Consider the following 16,155-nt stretch of genomic DNA (forward strand, 5'->3'; position numbering starts at 1 on the left):
CTGCTAAAAAAGTCAACTTTGTCATCACAGGAATGAATTAAATTTGTAAATATATAAAAATTAAAAACAATTATATGATTGCTTTATGCCATTTTTAAACAGATCAGTGCAATCTTGGCGAGCCTATGAGATGTCTGTCAAAAAAAACCAAACATATGGACCCTAAACTTTTGAACCATTTTCATTTTTATAAGTACTTAAAAAGCGTGGGCTCAGTAAGTCCATTTTTTTCTTTTATTGGAAGCAAACAGGCAACCAAAGTTCGACTGATAACGTGACAGCAATTACAGAGGAAAAAGGAATGGAGAATGCCTTTGACCTTTGATTCAGTTTCTAATCTGTTACTTGTGTATCTTTGTCCCCCTTCTCACACAAGCATTCAAATAAACATCACTGACATGACACGCAGCGGTTTACTTTCAGAATCACTAGTCAATATAGCACACACTCGCTCTCTCTTATCGCCACTTCTCTTTCTCTTTCACCACAGTCATAGTTTATGTTGAAAAGCAAACCGTGTTACAGATATAGTTACGGGTGGGGTTTGCGACAAGCCCAGCAAGAGGACAGTGTTCTGCAGACCGACTGAATGAGGAGTCAGTCGCGGGGAGGAGCCAGAAACTAAAGAGATGCAGAGAACTGCTCTGGACAGGAGACATGTGTGCGTAGCAAAGACTCAAGAGACACAGGAAAGTACAAGCCACCTGATAAGAAGGCTGGGAAATGACTTGGATTTTATGAAACTGGTATGAACAGACAGGAGAAATGAGCATTGCTGATGGGAAGACGCGATACGTGTCCACTTTCAGGATACAGCTGTCCAGCTCCCAGTCAAAGGGGGCCAAAACGGGACAAGCGTCCCAACCGGCACACATCCCCACAATCACCACAGCCGCCAAGAAGCCTGGAGAGACTTCCAACGCAGGCAAGTCTGGACATTTCTTTCAGCTGCACACAGGTGTTTGTGAGTGAGTGCGTCTGACAGTATTTGCATACTCGAGAGAGCCTGTTTGTGTTTGTATTTGCAAGCCGGTTGGAATCTTGTCTGTAAAAACACGTTGAGGTTAACGCGGTCTATTCTTGCGGTTTAATCTGTGATCTCTACAGGAAGCATTGTTCTCGAAACAAGTCCTCTCAAGAGTTGTCATGGTTAATAATCAGTGTTCGTGCAGCAGACATCAGGGAATGACAGGCACTTTGTTTTCACTTTCACTGCATTTGGATAATAATCAAGTGATGGAGGAGTTGACTGTGCAACTGCATTCAGCCGGATTTAGACGGGGAAACCCTGCATATTCTCATGTTTGACTTCCCTATGATTTGTTTACACAATATGATAGGCCTGAATGGATTTGCGTTTACTATCAGGCTAATATCTGATATTTTAGGGTCCGAAAATGCTTCTATTTTTTTTTATGAAACCTCACAGATCTATTTGTACTTGATCTAATCCAGAGATTCTAAACCTTTCTCATTTAATTGTGTAACTGTACAACATAATATTCAAAAGCATCTCTTATAAAGTAGAGTGATTTGTTTCTGGTATGTTCTGGTGTGGATATGAAAAGCCACCTTAATCTCAAGTTTCAAATAGGGAATTCATTAACCACAATTATTACTGTGACTGCAGACGTTTCAAGAAATGTATGTTAAATTAAAAACAAAGTTGTTGAGAGGAATAATAAAAAAAAAAAGATTTTATGATTTTACATGTTTTCTTTTATTATTTTAGGATTAGGGTTAGGGTAGAATAATAAGAACGCAGAAGATAACTAGAATATTGATCATTTCATTTTCATTAAAAGTCATCCCACAGTCCCCCTGCATGTTTTTTAAGGTGCCTATACAAACTTTTGTTGTTGTAACTTAATTTGGCAGATTTATTTACTCAGATTAAACATTTTTGAAAAACATAAAAACACATTGTATAGATGTTGCAACATAAGCACATTTAGGTTAAGCATTTTCATTTTCTTCTTCATTTAACATCATTAATTTACTTTGTTTAACAGGAAATGTTTGCTCAACCTAAAGGTTTCTGTGCACTTTCAAGTTTAAATGGGAAAAACATCACACATTTTTAAAGTGGTCTCAGACTTTGGAACCCCACTGTATCTTATCTGTCTCAGGATGCAAATTACTGACCAGGCAAGAGGTCACTATTGGCAGGAAATTCCTGTTTTGTTTTGTTTTGTTTTCTGCACCGGTTTTTGGGGGACATGTATTTTTGATGGCGGTGCTGTACACTAACTGCACGATTACAACACTGCAGTTCCTTCCTTTCGTTTCTTAGATCTTATCACCTGATACAAGACTGCTGAAATACAAAAGTATGAAGCTTAAACATTTCGATTTGCTCTTCTCAGAACCGGAGTCACCATTTTATTTTTCCAGTGCTGCCAGAACAACCAGTAAAAAAGCTCCTTGTTTGCAAGAACAAACAAGGATTACATGGTTTCATTAGGCCAGGCCGAAAGACAGCAGATCATGTGATTCACCAGGTCAATGAGAACAAAAGTGTTTGGTCCAGTGATGTTAACACAGCAAAGAGGACTGGATTGACATGCCATGCGTCTCTTAACTGAACGAGATTAAGAATACCACATCAATTATGTGTACATAAAAATACAAAATACAAAAGAGGCCTGTGACATTTTAAAAGTTACTAAGCACAAATGCTTATGGGAGGTAAATTATATTACACAAGGCTCCGCCCACAGCCCTGAATCAAAGGTAAGGGCAGCATTTTCAACAGAAACAGGTTTGTTGGAGGAGTGTCAGGTGAGATCACAGTTCAGCTCAGGCCTGTGGTCTGATTTCAATCCGCTCTCTTGAGTCACAATTCACTTTTGTTAGTTACGTTGTACTTTTGCTATAATAATTGCTTCGTTCATAATTAGTGTTGCTTTTTGTGTTGCCGTGGTGCTTCTGTTTCTGGTGATTCTAGACGCAAGGTGCGATAGCGAGGATGTTACATACAGCAGCTCTTTACAAACACATCTCTTCATATATATGAGCCTTGTTTCTTCCTGTGTGAACTTACTGTTAAACACTAGACAAGTCTATGAGTCTGCACGAATGTTATTTGCTATTGCAATAAATTCACCATCACCATCATCATCATCATAAGACTTAAAAGGTATTAAAACCTTAGCCATATATTAAGGTTATAAATTAATTTACTAAATAAATACCTAGCAAACATTATCTTACTCCTTTTACAATCGTTTTAACATAACAACATGATTATTGGTAATGCTTAAAACATGCCGACAACAGTGTGCAGCTGGAACAGAAAACAGCGGAAGTGTATTGACTTGTATTATATTTCAGCAATAGCACACGTGTGTGTAATGCTGCTTTTATGCAAGAGTTCAGTAAACAAGTAATATTGAGAAATTTGCATTTTAGAAACTTGCATCTTAGACATTTGCATCACTTGCATTTTAGTATTGCCAAGTATTTTGAATATTTTTGCTCCCCCAATGAAAAACCTATCGAATGAAGCAACAAACAGCACTGTCGTTCCTCACTTAATTAATCGTTTTTTAATTTAGTAATTTTTCAAATTAGTTGTTTTACTCAACAAAAAATGTAAGTTTAATAAAAATATTTAAATATTAATAATTAATGATGATGATGATGAATCGGTGTTTTGAACGGATTGTTTGATTAAACGATTCAATCATTTATTCATAGAATTATTTAGTCCCTCAAAGAATGAGCTTGTTGGAAGAATAATTGAATGACTCATTAATAAAGACAGCCCTTTGTTGCCCACTATATTACGATTCAGTATTAAAATATAATAAATATATATGACTAATCTTATTCTGTTTTCTTCTGTCACGCTAGTGAGTAGTAAACACAGTCACACTAGTGGTCTGGATCCACCGGTTTTTACTGAGCCCCTTGATGACTATATAGTGGATGAAGGAAATGACATCACGCTGAAAGGGACTATCACAGGGAGCCAGCCAATAAGCATTTCCTGGCTTCATAATGGTGAGTTCAGTTTTTTCATTATATTAATTTAGCTGTTTGATACATATGAGTCTCAATAAAAAACTATGCACTGAAAAAAATGATTCATTAAATTTACAAATAATTTTTAAGGTGGTTAACATTGAAAACATTTTTTAAAGGTTGGTCAACTAAATTAGTTTATTTAAACAGCCAGATTGATTGTAACCACTTATCCTAAAACAATTCATCGAATCATTTTTTTTCATTGTAGATAAACGACTCAATATATAAATATGTGTTTGTATGCACATATATTATGATGCAGCTTCCTATTACTGGAGTTAGTCATTTAAATAGTTCAGTAAAATTAAAACGCATTTCAGTTATAAACAAACAGACATTATTTTTACATTTTTAAAGCTCTCCTTAACGCCGCAAATTCTCTCTTCATTTGTCTCCCTCTTCTCCACATTTTTACCACAACCGTTTCAGGTGAGCCTGTGCTGTTTGGAAAATCCTCATTAGTAGGAGGAGAAGTTACTTTGATAGTTAGGGAATGTCTCCCAGAGGATGCTGGGGCTTATACATGTGTGGCTGAAAACACAGCAGGAAAAACATCCAGCAGTGCAGCAGTGTGCGTGAGAGGCAAGTATTTCAGGCCGTAGAAGAACCTTTTTGGTTCCACAAAGAACCATCCAGTCAAATCATCTTCAAAGAACCATTTCTATCTTACCTTTTTATAAACTGAAGAACCTTCTTTCGCCACAATCTTTTGTGAAACAGAAATGTTCTTCAGATGTTAAAGGTTCTTTATGGAACCATCTAGACAAATAAGGTTCTTCTATGGCACCATGAAGCACCTTCATTTTTAAGAGTGTATATGGGACGTAGCTATAATATTAGCACAATGTTTACATCATATACAGATGTGTGTACTGAAAGGGTTATCGATGTTAATTACCTTGTCTGTCATTCTCTCTTTCTCTTACTGAATTGTTTACTCCTCATGCTACCACACCATATGAACCAAATCAATCGCAGACTATGAAACAATCATTGGGATCCGTAACAATATTGCCAACACATCTCAGTCTCATCCTAATCCCTCTCATCCTCACATCCCTGCCATGCTAAGCGGGGTCTTAAACTCATCTCAGAGCGTCCCAGAAGACATCAGTGTTTTTAAAGGCCCACAGTCACCGCAGTCACCTCAGACAGGAAGTCCTACAACGCTCAAGAGAGGTATGTCACAAACAATGGCCCTACCCATGAAGTAATCTCACACATTGAAATGTAGGAAATGTCATTTAATACATGAAACATTTCTCTAAAGCTCCCATATCACCGTCATTAGGCTGGTGTCATAGGCTAATACTCTTTTATTCTAAATCGAATTATTTAATGTAATTATTACACCAAGTTCATGAATCAGTTTATGTATTGTAGAAGCTCTGTACAAAAATATACAAATAACGAATGCACAAATATAAAAAGAGCATTTTTATATATAACCAGACTAATGGTTTTATGTTGAGCATTTCCTCTTTAATCTGTTGAATATTTGTCTTGCACACCTGATCACTTGACTCCTCCCTTATATGATAGGCAAAGCTTATGTTATCTCTTGCGTGCTCTTGAACACAAAAGCACCCACGCCGACAGCTGATTCTTTACATATTTGTGTGTCACAGAGGTGCTTGTCAAGAGAAGAAGCAGCTCCGGTACAGGTAAGACCATCATCATGGCTGTCCTGCACTTTCAGTTCTGCTTTTGCTGACTTTTCTTAACTCGTTGACTCAAAATATGTACTTTTTCGTGTCCTTCGTACTGTAACTTAATAGCTGAATTGCAGATTTTCTCTTGCTTTTCCTGGATTTTCTCTAGTGATTCTCATTTCTCGAAGGCCATGTCGTCCATAGCCTCACAGACACGCCTTCTTTCGTTTATATTCTAATAACACCAGGGTTTTAATGCATTTTGTCTAGAATTGCAAGTTAAAGTATAACCGCTTTGTGACCTGCTTCAAAAAGGAGTCATTTGCTCCGAGCAGTCTGTGTTTTACTCGGCTGACCTTAGCTTACAGTTTTCCTGGCTCCTTCAGAGACTGTTACTGTTGTAGACAGTAAAACAGGAAGCAGTCTTTTGTGTCTTGATGACTAATGTATATCTTAGGAATGACTTTATTCCCTTTAAACCTTTAAACCTTGTTGTCCAAATAAATATTCCTCAATTCTTTGAAAAACATTTAACAACAAGTCGTGTTAGAATTTAAATCCTTTATGTGTGTATTTATAGCTTACTGAGAGATAATTGATTTAATCTGCTCACATACTGATCCGAATGATGTGTAAAAAATAGGAATTTCTCCGATTCTAAGCATCAAAACAACCCAGCACTTTAAGATATTATCATATTTTCTGTTTGTACCTGGGCAAGGCATTTAGGCACTGAATGTTGGTTGTTTACTTTAAGTCACCTGATCTTTCATGTAAAGCACACTGCTATCTGTGGTCCGGCTGTATTAATAATAGCTCTGTTTAAAGACCTTTAGATGGTCAAGTTCAGCTTAAATGTGTAGATTTGAATAATTGCAGTTTCAGTTTGCTTTCATATTTATCGCATACACAGAATATGCTACGGCCTTGCTGTAGCTCAAACAGAGCAAGGTGACAATGCCTCAGTCTTCACAGGAAAAGCAATAACTGATAAAAAAGAAAAGAAAAGTGATATGCAATGTAAATGCACCTGACAAATGCATAAATGTGATCCCAAAGCTAATTCTTAATATGTGTACTGTATGAGAGGAGGAAAAGGTTTTGAAGACGTTTGATTTTATTGTCATTATGAATATAATAATATTAAAAAAATTCAGATAAACTGATAATAACTAAATGTTCAAATCTGTCAAGCAAAAGCCTCCCTTTTGTCGCCATTTAATCTTTTTGTTGTCTAGAGTCCCTAGACAAAATTACTGAGACATTGAAGAGGTCTCATTTGTGTTTTTGTGTTTACAGCACCTCCTCTGCAGTTTGTAGATCCTTTAGATCGTCTGGAAGTGCATGTTGGAGAAACGGCTCGTTTTAAGTGTGTGTTTAAAGGCAGCTCTCGTGTAGCTTCTTGCTGGGTCTATAACAAAAAAGAGGTACATAAGAACACAACACAACCCAGGCACGTTGCATTTTGTTTGTGTGCATAATGATGTGTCTTTCTGAAGGTGGTGGAAAGCTCCAGGCTTCATATTGAGTCCTGCAACGAAAGCAGTTCTCTGGTGATTTCTGACGCCCGTCCTGAGGACTCTGGACGTTACACATTATTTGTACGAGATCGCAAAAGTTCAGCCCAACACACAGTGACCCTGAATGTCATTGGTAAGGACAGACAATCCTCAGCTGTTATTTGGGTCATGATGCTCTTTCTAGTGCTTATTCAAAAATGACACGAATAAACATTTTATTAATTAGCACGTTTGGTTTCAATTACTACATTTAGATTTTTTATATTTTTGTAAAATAAAAATGTACAGTAGTTCCATTCACACCATATCAAATGGAGTATCCCTAAAATATTCCTTATATTCATGAAATTCATTAGATTTATAACAATATGTTAAAAACTGACATTTTTGGAATTAAATACAATTATTGATTATTGGTATGTTTGCGTGTTTTATCCAGACCTGCCTCAGGCGCCAGCCTCCTGTCCCGTGGCGTATGTCCTCTCCCCTCACTCTCTGGTTTTGTCCTGGTCTGGGCCATCCTACGATGGCGGCAGTGCTGTGACGGGATACGTGGTGGAGGTTTGTGAAAGCCCAGGTGTGACTGACCATTGGAGAGAGCTCACAGCCCAGTGCAAGAGCACCTCGTTTAGGGTGACCTCAGGACTCCAGCCTCAAGAAGAATACTGCTTCCGGATCAGGGCCTGTAACGCTGTGGGGGTCAGCGAACCAAGCCAAGAGTCCCAGCCAATCAAGATGGACAATCCAGGTGAGGATGTTTCTGAAATGTTTTGATGACTTAAAGAAACAGCTCACCCAAAAATTGCTATAGGCTAAGAATGTTTTCACCATCTGGTCATGCAAGATGTACATGAGTTTATTTCTTCATCAGAAAAGATCTTGAGAAATTGATCATTGCATCACTTGCTCACCAATGGATCATTTGCAATGAATGGGTGCCGTCAGAATGACAGTCAAAACAGCTATAAAAGCATCTGTAATGTCTTGCAAAACAAAAGGCTGCATGTTTGTAAGAAACAAATCCATCAAGAGGTTTTTAACTTCAAACATTTTTGCTACAGGCTACATGACGAGTTCTCTGTTTCTAAAATTGCTTCCTCCAATGAAAAGTTCACCTTATCTCAGTCAGCAGAGAAATATGCACAGATCAAGCTCAGTTTACAAGCAAAAACAGCACTAAACAAACATGTCAGTGCATTGTGGCGTAAAAGGGCAACAGGGGAGGATGTGTTTTTCATTATTATGAATGATTAAGGTTTAAAGTTAAAATCCCTCATGTCAATTACCTGTGATGGTTTTATCATTGGTGAGCAAGCGATGTGACTCCAAATATATTCCGTTGAAGAAACAAACTAATCTTAGTTTTCATTTTTTGGTGAACTATTACTGTAATGTATCTTTTATGCTAAATCAATTGTTCTTTTTTTATATATTTGTTAATGCAGCACACTACTTGCTTGTAATTTTAAACCAATCTCTTCCCACAATGGTTATGGGAAAAAGACTCAGCAACCAAATTGTAAACAGGAAGAACATGTTTAAAGTCATTACCAAAGGGTATATAGTCTAAGAGAGTTAGGATTTGTGTTAAGGGTCCCACGGTAAATGAAAGCATGCTGTGTTTCAAAGGAGAGCCCTGTGACGAGAAACCAGTGGAGTATGTGACTGTGACCATCAACACAAAGGATAAACTTACTGACCATTATAACGTCCAGGAAAAGCTCGGAGTGTAAGTATCCTTATCAAACACACATTCAGCAGACCTCGTAGCTCATGTTCACAGGACCTCTCAAGTATAACAAAACTTGCACGAGTGCATGTTCCAACAGGCATACATCCATCAAAAAGGGAAACAACCCCTATACTTGATTCCGATTCCCAGAAGAATGCAAAACACAATATTTTAGCTTAGAGTCATGTTTGGGAAATTTCGTTGGAAATGACTCATAACCTATAATTCATACTTTTCAGAGCTTTTCTGAAAACAATAGTTTAAGGCTGAATTTCGAATTCTCTTAATTCTCAAGAACTGGATAAATGAGAAGTCACGATAACGAGAAATAATTATTTGTTAAATATCACATATGTTGTGTTTGTAAGCATGATTTTATGCCAAATTGTGAATCTTTCTCAGAGGGAAGTTTGGGCAGGTGTTTCGGATGACCCATAAGGAGACGGGCCGTGTTCGCGCGGGGAAGTTCTACAAAGGTCGTCGGACAAAGGAGAGAGAGGCTGCGAGGAAAGAAATAGAGCTAATGAATTTCCTGCACCATCCAAAACTCGTGCAGTGTCTTGCCGCATACGATAACAAGGATGAGATGGTCATGGTGATGGAATAGTGAGTATCTTGCATGTGGGCATTTTTTTCCAGAAATGCCAACCGGTTCAATACATTGACTTTTATAGTGTCATTATAATACTTTGGCGCCTGAACGGCTTAATCTGTGTGTGTATGTGCAGTGTTGCTGGTGGAGAGCTGTTTGAGCGCATTGTGGATGATAGTTTTGAGCACACCGAAGTGTCCAGTGTGGGCTACATGCGTCAGATTCTGGAGGGGATTCAGTACATGCACCAGCAACACATTGTCCACCTGGACCTCAAACCTGAGAACATCGTCTGTGTGGACAGAACCGGGATTCAGATCAAAATCATTGACTTTGGACTCGCTAGCAAACTGGGTATGAACGTACCGACGATATTTTCAGCACAACAACATATATGGTATAATAAATTATTATACAAAATAAAAGAAAAAATACGATTAACACTGAATAAAATATATAACCACACACTTAATGCGGCATATGTCATATAAAATATAAATATTCTTGAAACGCTTAACAAAAATATTAAATTAGGCCTTCAATCAATAAATTGAAATAAGTTTAACCAACAAAACAAAACAATTGCAAATAAGTATAACGTAATATCCATTAAACTTAAATAATATAGCTATTTAAAACCGCAACAAAACAACAAAAGAAATGGATAACAATGAAACAAAAATTTAAATATAAATATTAAAGCTACTTAAAAATGTTCATAAACGCAGTAATAGTAAACTAATAAATAATACTGAACTGTGAATCTACCTCTTAGATCCCAACACCCCCGTGAAGGTGATGCACGGCACTCCAGAATTCGTCGCTCCAGAGGTCATCAACTATGAGCCCATATGCCTGGCCACCGACATGTGGAGCATCGGGGTCATCTGCTACATCCTGTGAGTCGCGTAAGCTCTTGCTGCCCTCTTGTGGTGGAAAAGCGCCATTACACGATCTGAATCCGACTTTCTCCCGAAGGTTGAGCGGCGAGTCTCCGTTCCAGGGTGAAAGCGACACGGAGACTCTGGCTCTGGTGACAGCGGCGCAGTGGGAGTTTGACGAGGAGAGCTTTGAAGATATCAGCAAGCTGGCGAAGGATTTCATTAGCTCTCTGCTCAGCAAAGATGTCAGGTGCGTTCACATGCTCCGCGCGCACATCACGCAGACGTGTCCGCGCGGATTCATAACGGCTGTGTTGCTGAACTTTCTGGCAGGCGCAGGATGTCATGTGAAGAAGCCTTGGCTCATTCCTGGTTGGTGCACACTTGCGTAGACAACGGCGGCGGCGGCAGCAGCACCAAAAACCTTTCCAAAGACAAGATGAAGAAATTCCTCACTAGGCAGAAGTGGAAGGTAATTCAGAAATGCGTTGGGGGAAAAGAACACATTGCAGACAACTAGCCTATTTTTTTTTTTTTTTTTTTTTTTTTAGCATGGTTAACTAACTGCTTGTTGTTACTTGTACAACTAGGCAAAAGTTTATACATACTATAAAGTTTCCATGGTAACACTTTAGAATGACGATCTGTTGTTAACAAGTAACTATGCAGGAAGTAAGGAGTACGAAGTATTACTACACTAACACTTAACCTAATACTGTTAACCAATATAGATTAACTAAGCAGTGAGTAGTAGCAAATTTAACACAAAGATAGTTCCTTATTAGATATTTGATCATTATTAAATAAAAAAAATCCTCATTGAGAACTGACTTGTGAGCTACGACCAAGTTAATAAATGATGACCAATTACTGATCACGTTTTTGTGGAAACTACCACTTGCTGACAAGCTCGCGATTGAATTTTGTTTACGATTATGAACTGTTTTTATGTCAGTTCAGTATGTAACCCACTATAAATAAGCTACTGGTAAAATATCACTAGTGCCTCAGGCGAGTGTAGGACAGTACAGTATGTGCCAGATACAAAAGATATAACATTTGCGTGTTATTAAGGGGTTAACGTGTTTTTCGTTTTAAAATAATGGTCTCGATCACTAGCAGCTCGTTAGTAGCGCTTCAGCTTTAAAGTGGACAAAACTTTAACCACTCACTAATTGCTCAAGCATTCTTCTGTCAGCCTGCGGGAACTACTAGTGATCTGGACCGTTATTTTAAAGTGAAACCTTAACCAGTAAAGTCGTTTAATAAGTTGTTTAACATATTTTGCATTTGACACGTAGCGAACAGTAATACATTTTTGTGAGTGACTAGTGATATTTTACCAGACACTGTTATCTGGAAATGCAGTTTTGTGCTTAACACAATACACTTTAAACGCAGTCCATGCCTTCATTAAGGATGTTAAATGTTTTTTGTCAAGAGAACATCATTAGTTATATTCAATAAAAGTCCTCCCCAGCCTACTGTCACTAAAGGTATGACTTTTGGAGTCAAATGGAACGGACACAGACTAGAGTTTGTTACTGTTGTGATCAGTAATTGATTGGTTATTCTTTATGAATTGGTCATAGAGGAACTGTTTTTTTTTTAAGAATCATCCGATATCTAATAAGGAACTACCTTTGTGCTAATTTTGCTGATACTTACTGCTTAGTTAATCTTTCTCCTCTATTACTTAACAGTATTACGTTAAAGGGTAAGTGTTCTTATTGATATTTCATCCTTTTTTTTTTTTTTTTTTTTTTTTTTTTTTTACAATTAAAGGCTATTTAGTTTAATTCTGTCCACTTTGAGCTAGTTGTGTGTTTTTACAGTCTTTCATGAATTTTACAAAACATAAAAATTGTTATTCATATTTAACAATGATCTTTTACTGGATTAAAGCAATTTGCGTGTAATTATCCACAATTCTTTTTCCAGAAACATCTGATCTGTGTCAAATGTATGCAACAGAGGATTTGATGAAAGTTTAGGCTATTTGTACGTTTCCCAAACATTGCCTTATAGTATCGCATTATACCGTAAATCTATGCATTTTAAATATTACTTACTAAAACTTATTATTAGGTCATTAAAGGGACAACTCACATTTTATGTGGTCTGGTATAGCGAATCACTTTGATACACCAGCTATAAGAAATTAATCTTATTTTCTGGCTGTACAAATCATCTGCACCAACTAGCATTTTTCTTCATGTTCTTCACTGATCAGTCATATTCGACCAACTCATAACGACTGACGCATGACGTGTTTATTAATCAGACTCCACATAAATTCTCTTCTTTTTTGATTCTGTTTTTAGAAAACAGGCAAAGCGCTGCTGGCTCTGAAGAGGATGGCTATATTGTCTAAACCAGAGGCTTCTGCGAGCTTGAGCCCTGTGGATGGTGAGAAAGAAATCCGACGTAAAATAAAAACCGGCGTGCTTCAGAAACAAGTGTAAAACACTGTACCGTCTGACTGAAGATGTCAAACATCTTTTTCACACAGCGATGGATGTTTTTAGAGTTCAGTAACACGTTTTCTTGCTCTTTGTTGTTACAGAGACGGAGAAGACGCTGCAGACTCTGGAGCTGAAGCTTCAGAGTAAGCCCGAGTTCAGTAAGACTCCGTGTGACCTGACTGTGCCGGAGGGCTCCAGCGCCCAGCTCTCCTGTCTCATCACAGGTCAGGACACGCCGATGGACGTTCTCCACTGACATCACGAGTCTCTCTCTTGAAACCAAAGCTTCTTCTCTGCGTGTTTCAGGCTACCCTGACCCCGAGGTGGTGTGGCTGAAGGACGGAGATCTGCTGGAGCTGCAGGAGGAGTGTGTTCAGGTGGACTATGAGGAGGACGGCAGCTGTACTCTCACCTTAGAGAACGTCTCTCCGCTCCACAGCGGCCTGTATTCCTGCAAAGCCACTAATGTACTCGGGGAGGCACTGTGCTCTGCTTCTCTGACCGTCGAGGAGATAGACTAACACACGAATACATAATGAAATAAAAAAATACACACCAGACAGAATAAAATACACTGTTGAATCAGTGCCAATATAATTATAAACTGAATGTTACAATTGTAATAAAAAAAATCTAATTGTCGATGTTGTCATTTGTTATTATTTATGTTTGTGATTTTTTTTTTTTGGTTTATTATTGGTTTAATATATTTCTCCGCAAATAATTTTTAACACTCTATGACCTTTTAGGCATATATTTAGAGCTTCACTTCAATCAATGGGAGTTTAATTACATTCAGCGAACTGTTTAAAGTTATCATGAAATCAATTTTCACCTATTGTAAAAATGCATAATTATATTATTATGTATTAATATTGATGTAAACATTTCTGCATTTCTGTAATATTTCTGTAATAACTTTTCAGTGAGACTTATTCAGTCATTTATTCCGCTTAAATCTACCAACAAGCTCATATTCTGAGATATGAACATATTTTTTGTGCAATTCCCATCTCAAAAATCATCAACTGATGAATAGTCACAGCCCCACATTTTGTTCAATAATCAGTTGCATGTGCAGTCCTGGTATCACAATACAGAAAAAAAACACAAAAACATCTGCCTCTACTTCGATTTCATCATGATTTTAAGATACGACAAAGGAATCTTATTACCACTAATAATAATTGGATCTCATTGAGAATTTTTTGCATTCTATTTGCCTCACACACAATAATCTGTGCACGTGCAAATCTGATCGCAAATTTGGTAACCAAATGTCTATACGCTGATCTCAATGTAAAGGAAACCTCCTAAGATGCATCTGCAGGTTTGATGATATCTCTTCCTGATGCTGTGCGTGCCATTTTGACAAAGTAAGGCCACGTTGTGGTCATTTGACACCAGCCATTTGCACATAAGGCTGACATGTCCATATCAGTAACACTAAATGTTGCAGTCTCTTGTGACCAAAGTATTTGTTTAAGAAAGAAAGAGCACATCTACTAGGCTTTTAAAAGCCACATTTCTGGACAGTTCTGGTCGATCAATAGGTATCAGACAATAAACAAACGACACCATTTATTTTCATACACATGTATATGGTTATTAATACATGCATATGTGACCCTGGAGCACAAAACAAGTCATAAGGGTAATTTGTTTGAAATGTGAAAGCTGAGTAAATAGAGTTGTCACTGATGGTATGGTTTGTTTGGCTAAAATGTACCAAAAAAATTGTAATTCAAAATATTGAAAATATTAATGACGTTCTCAGCAATGCATATTACCAATCAAAGATAAGAGTTTTATATGGTTTTATGGTATAATCTTAATATTCAAATGATTTTTTTAACAATGCGCATGTTAGAATAGCAGATCCTGCATGTGATATGTCATTATTTGTTCCTGTTAAGTCACATTTCCATATGATCTAAACTTAATTCAGCTATAAACTTGCTTTTCCGTCTCATTTGCTATGTCATGGTAGTTTTCCTACAATTTGCATCGACATTGAACAGAACAGAAATGAACATGGTCTGTCAGAGTATGAAACAGCTTATTTTCATGTTGAACTCAGCACCACAGTGTGAGGGTCATCTAAAAGAATACAAGAACAAAACAGAAGAAGCCTTACAGTGCCTTACAGTATGTTGTTTTGTCTTTACAGCTTTATGCCGAGGACTGTTTTTGACCAGAACTAGCATTCGAAAGATGTAAATGCTAGCCATTAGAACTAGCATGTATGCAGGTGGACTCTCTCATCTAGGAATTGTAGTAAAACCACACAAACAAAAGATTTACCAAGTGTGTATTAGAGTAACCATTGCATTTGTAGTAAAAACCATTGTAGTGAAATGATCAAATAATCAATATAACAAAAAACATCAGCATGTGTTGTGTTTCAGTTGGTCCAACTAGACATTTTAACTAGTTTAACTCGCAGGGCAGGTTTCAAGGCTAGTTGTTATTTTTTTTTATTAACAAAATTAAGAATTAATAATAACAACAAATTGTTCATTTGCTGTAGGTAAAAAATAACCAAGTCATGTGTTCACTAATTTTAGTTAAAGTGATAGTTCACCCCAAATTCTGTTTAGTCACTATTAAATTTCAAACTTGACCATGACTTTAGTTAATCTTTAAATGCACAAATTAATATATATTTTTAATAAAACCTGACAGGTTTCTGTCCCTCTATAGGTCATAAAATCTTTGTAAAATGAATGAGCTTTTGTAAGATGTTCTCCACGTATGCATTATTAAAGCCTAAATCTGTTCATAATATAAAGTCTTATGGGTCTGCAAAGATGCAAGGTTGAGTAAACGACATTTTCATTTTTCGGGTGAACTATCCCTGTAAATCATGGCTGAGATTAAATAAAATAAAAAACACAGGAGCAAATTACTACAGAATGGCCACGATTGAGCTCAACCAAGAGTGTTGTGCGGGGCTTGAATGAACTTTAATAGATTTGTGTGAAACAGGTGTAAGTTCTGAGGCAAAAAAAAGAAGAGTGGGAAATAAGCTGGTTTGCAAATGGCCATTTGACCAGCTTAATGCAAATATATCACAGATAATGGATGACAGGCCCATCAATCATAGCCAGACGTCTGTACTATAAAAATCTGCCCCCCATTAAGGAGCACCAAACGCTCCTGCTCCCATGTGGATGAAGAATGGAGATGACAAACACCTCATCATCCCAGAAAACAGATGGGAATTTCTCCAACATTTCATCCCAAGATCAGCTCTGCACAGGATCATACAGCCCGATCTTTGA

General features: G+C 37.3%; 1 protein-coding gene across 2 annotated transcripts; it reads left to right on the forward strand.

The window, feature by feature from the left end:
* The first annotated feature begins 423 nt into the window (after window positions 1-423).
* On the forward strand, window positions 424-13,511 carry mylk5 (myosin, light chain kinase 5). 2 transcript variants are annotated; one of them, XM_043235667.1, is made up of 17 exons: window positions 424-925; window positions 3,856-4,005; window positions 4,459-4,611; window positions 5,008-5,208; window positions 5,658-5,693; window positions 6,981-7,108; window positions 7,181-7,334; window positions 7,641-7,949; window positions 8,834-8,930; window positions 9,336-9,539; window positions 9,662-9,879; window positions 10,301-10,424; window positions 10,504-10,656; window positions 10,740-10,878; window positions 12,731-12,815; window positions 12,973-13,095; window positions 13,178-13,511. In XM_043235667.1, the coding sequence occupies exons 1-17, from the start codon at window positions 766-768 to the stop codon at window positions 13,390-13,392; spliced, it is 2,649 nt and encodes an 882-aa protein (XP_043091602.1). In that variant the 5' UTR covers window positions 424-765; the 3' UTR covers window positions 13,393-13,511. The 2 variants fall into 2 exon arrangements, with proteins under 2 accessions (XP_043091602.1, XP_043091601.1); XM_043235666.1 differs by having other exon boundaries at window positions 425-925; window positions 8,831-8,930.
* Window positions 13,512-16,155: the final 2,644 nt, after the last annotated feature.

This window comes from Puntigrus tetrazona, chromosome 3 (assembly GCF_018831695.1).
Source record: "Puntigrus tetrazona isolate hp1 chromosome 3, ASM1883169v1, whole genome shotgun sequence".
In the NCBI taxonomy this organism is placed as follows: domain Eukaryota; kingdom Metazoa; phylum Chordata; class Actinopteri; order Cypriniformes; family Cyprinidae; genus Puntigrus; species Puntigrus tetrazona.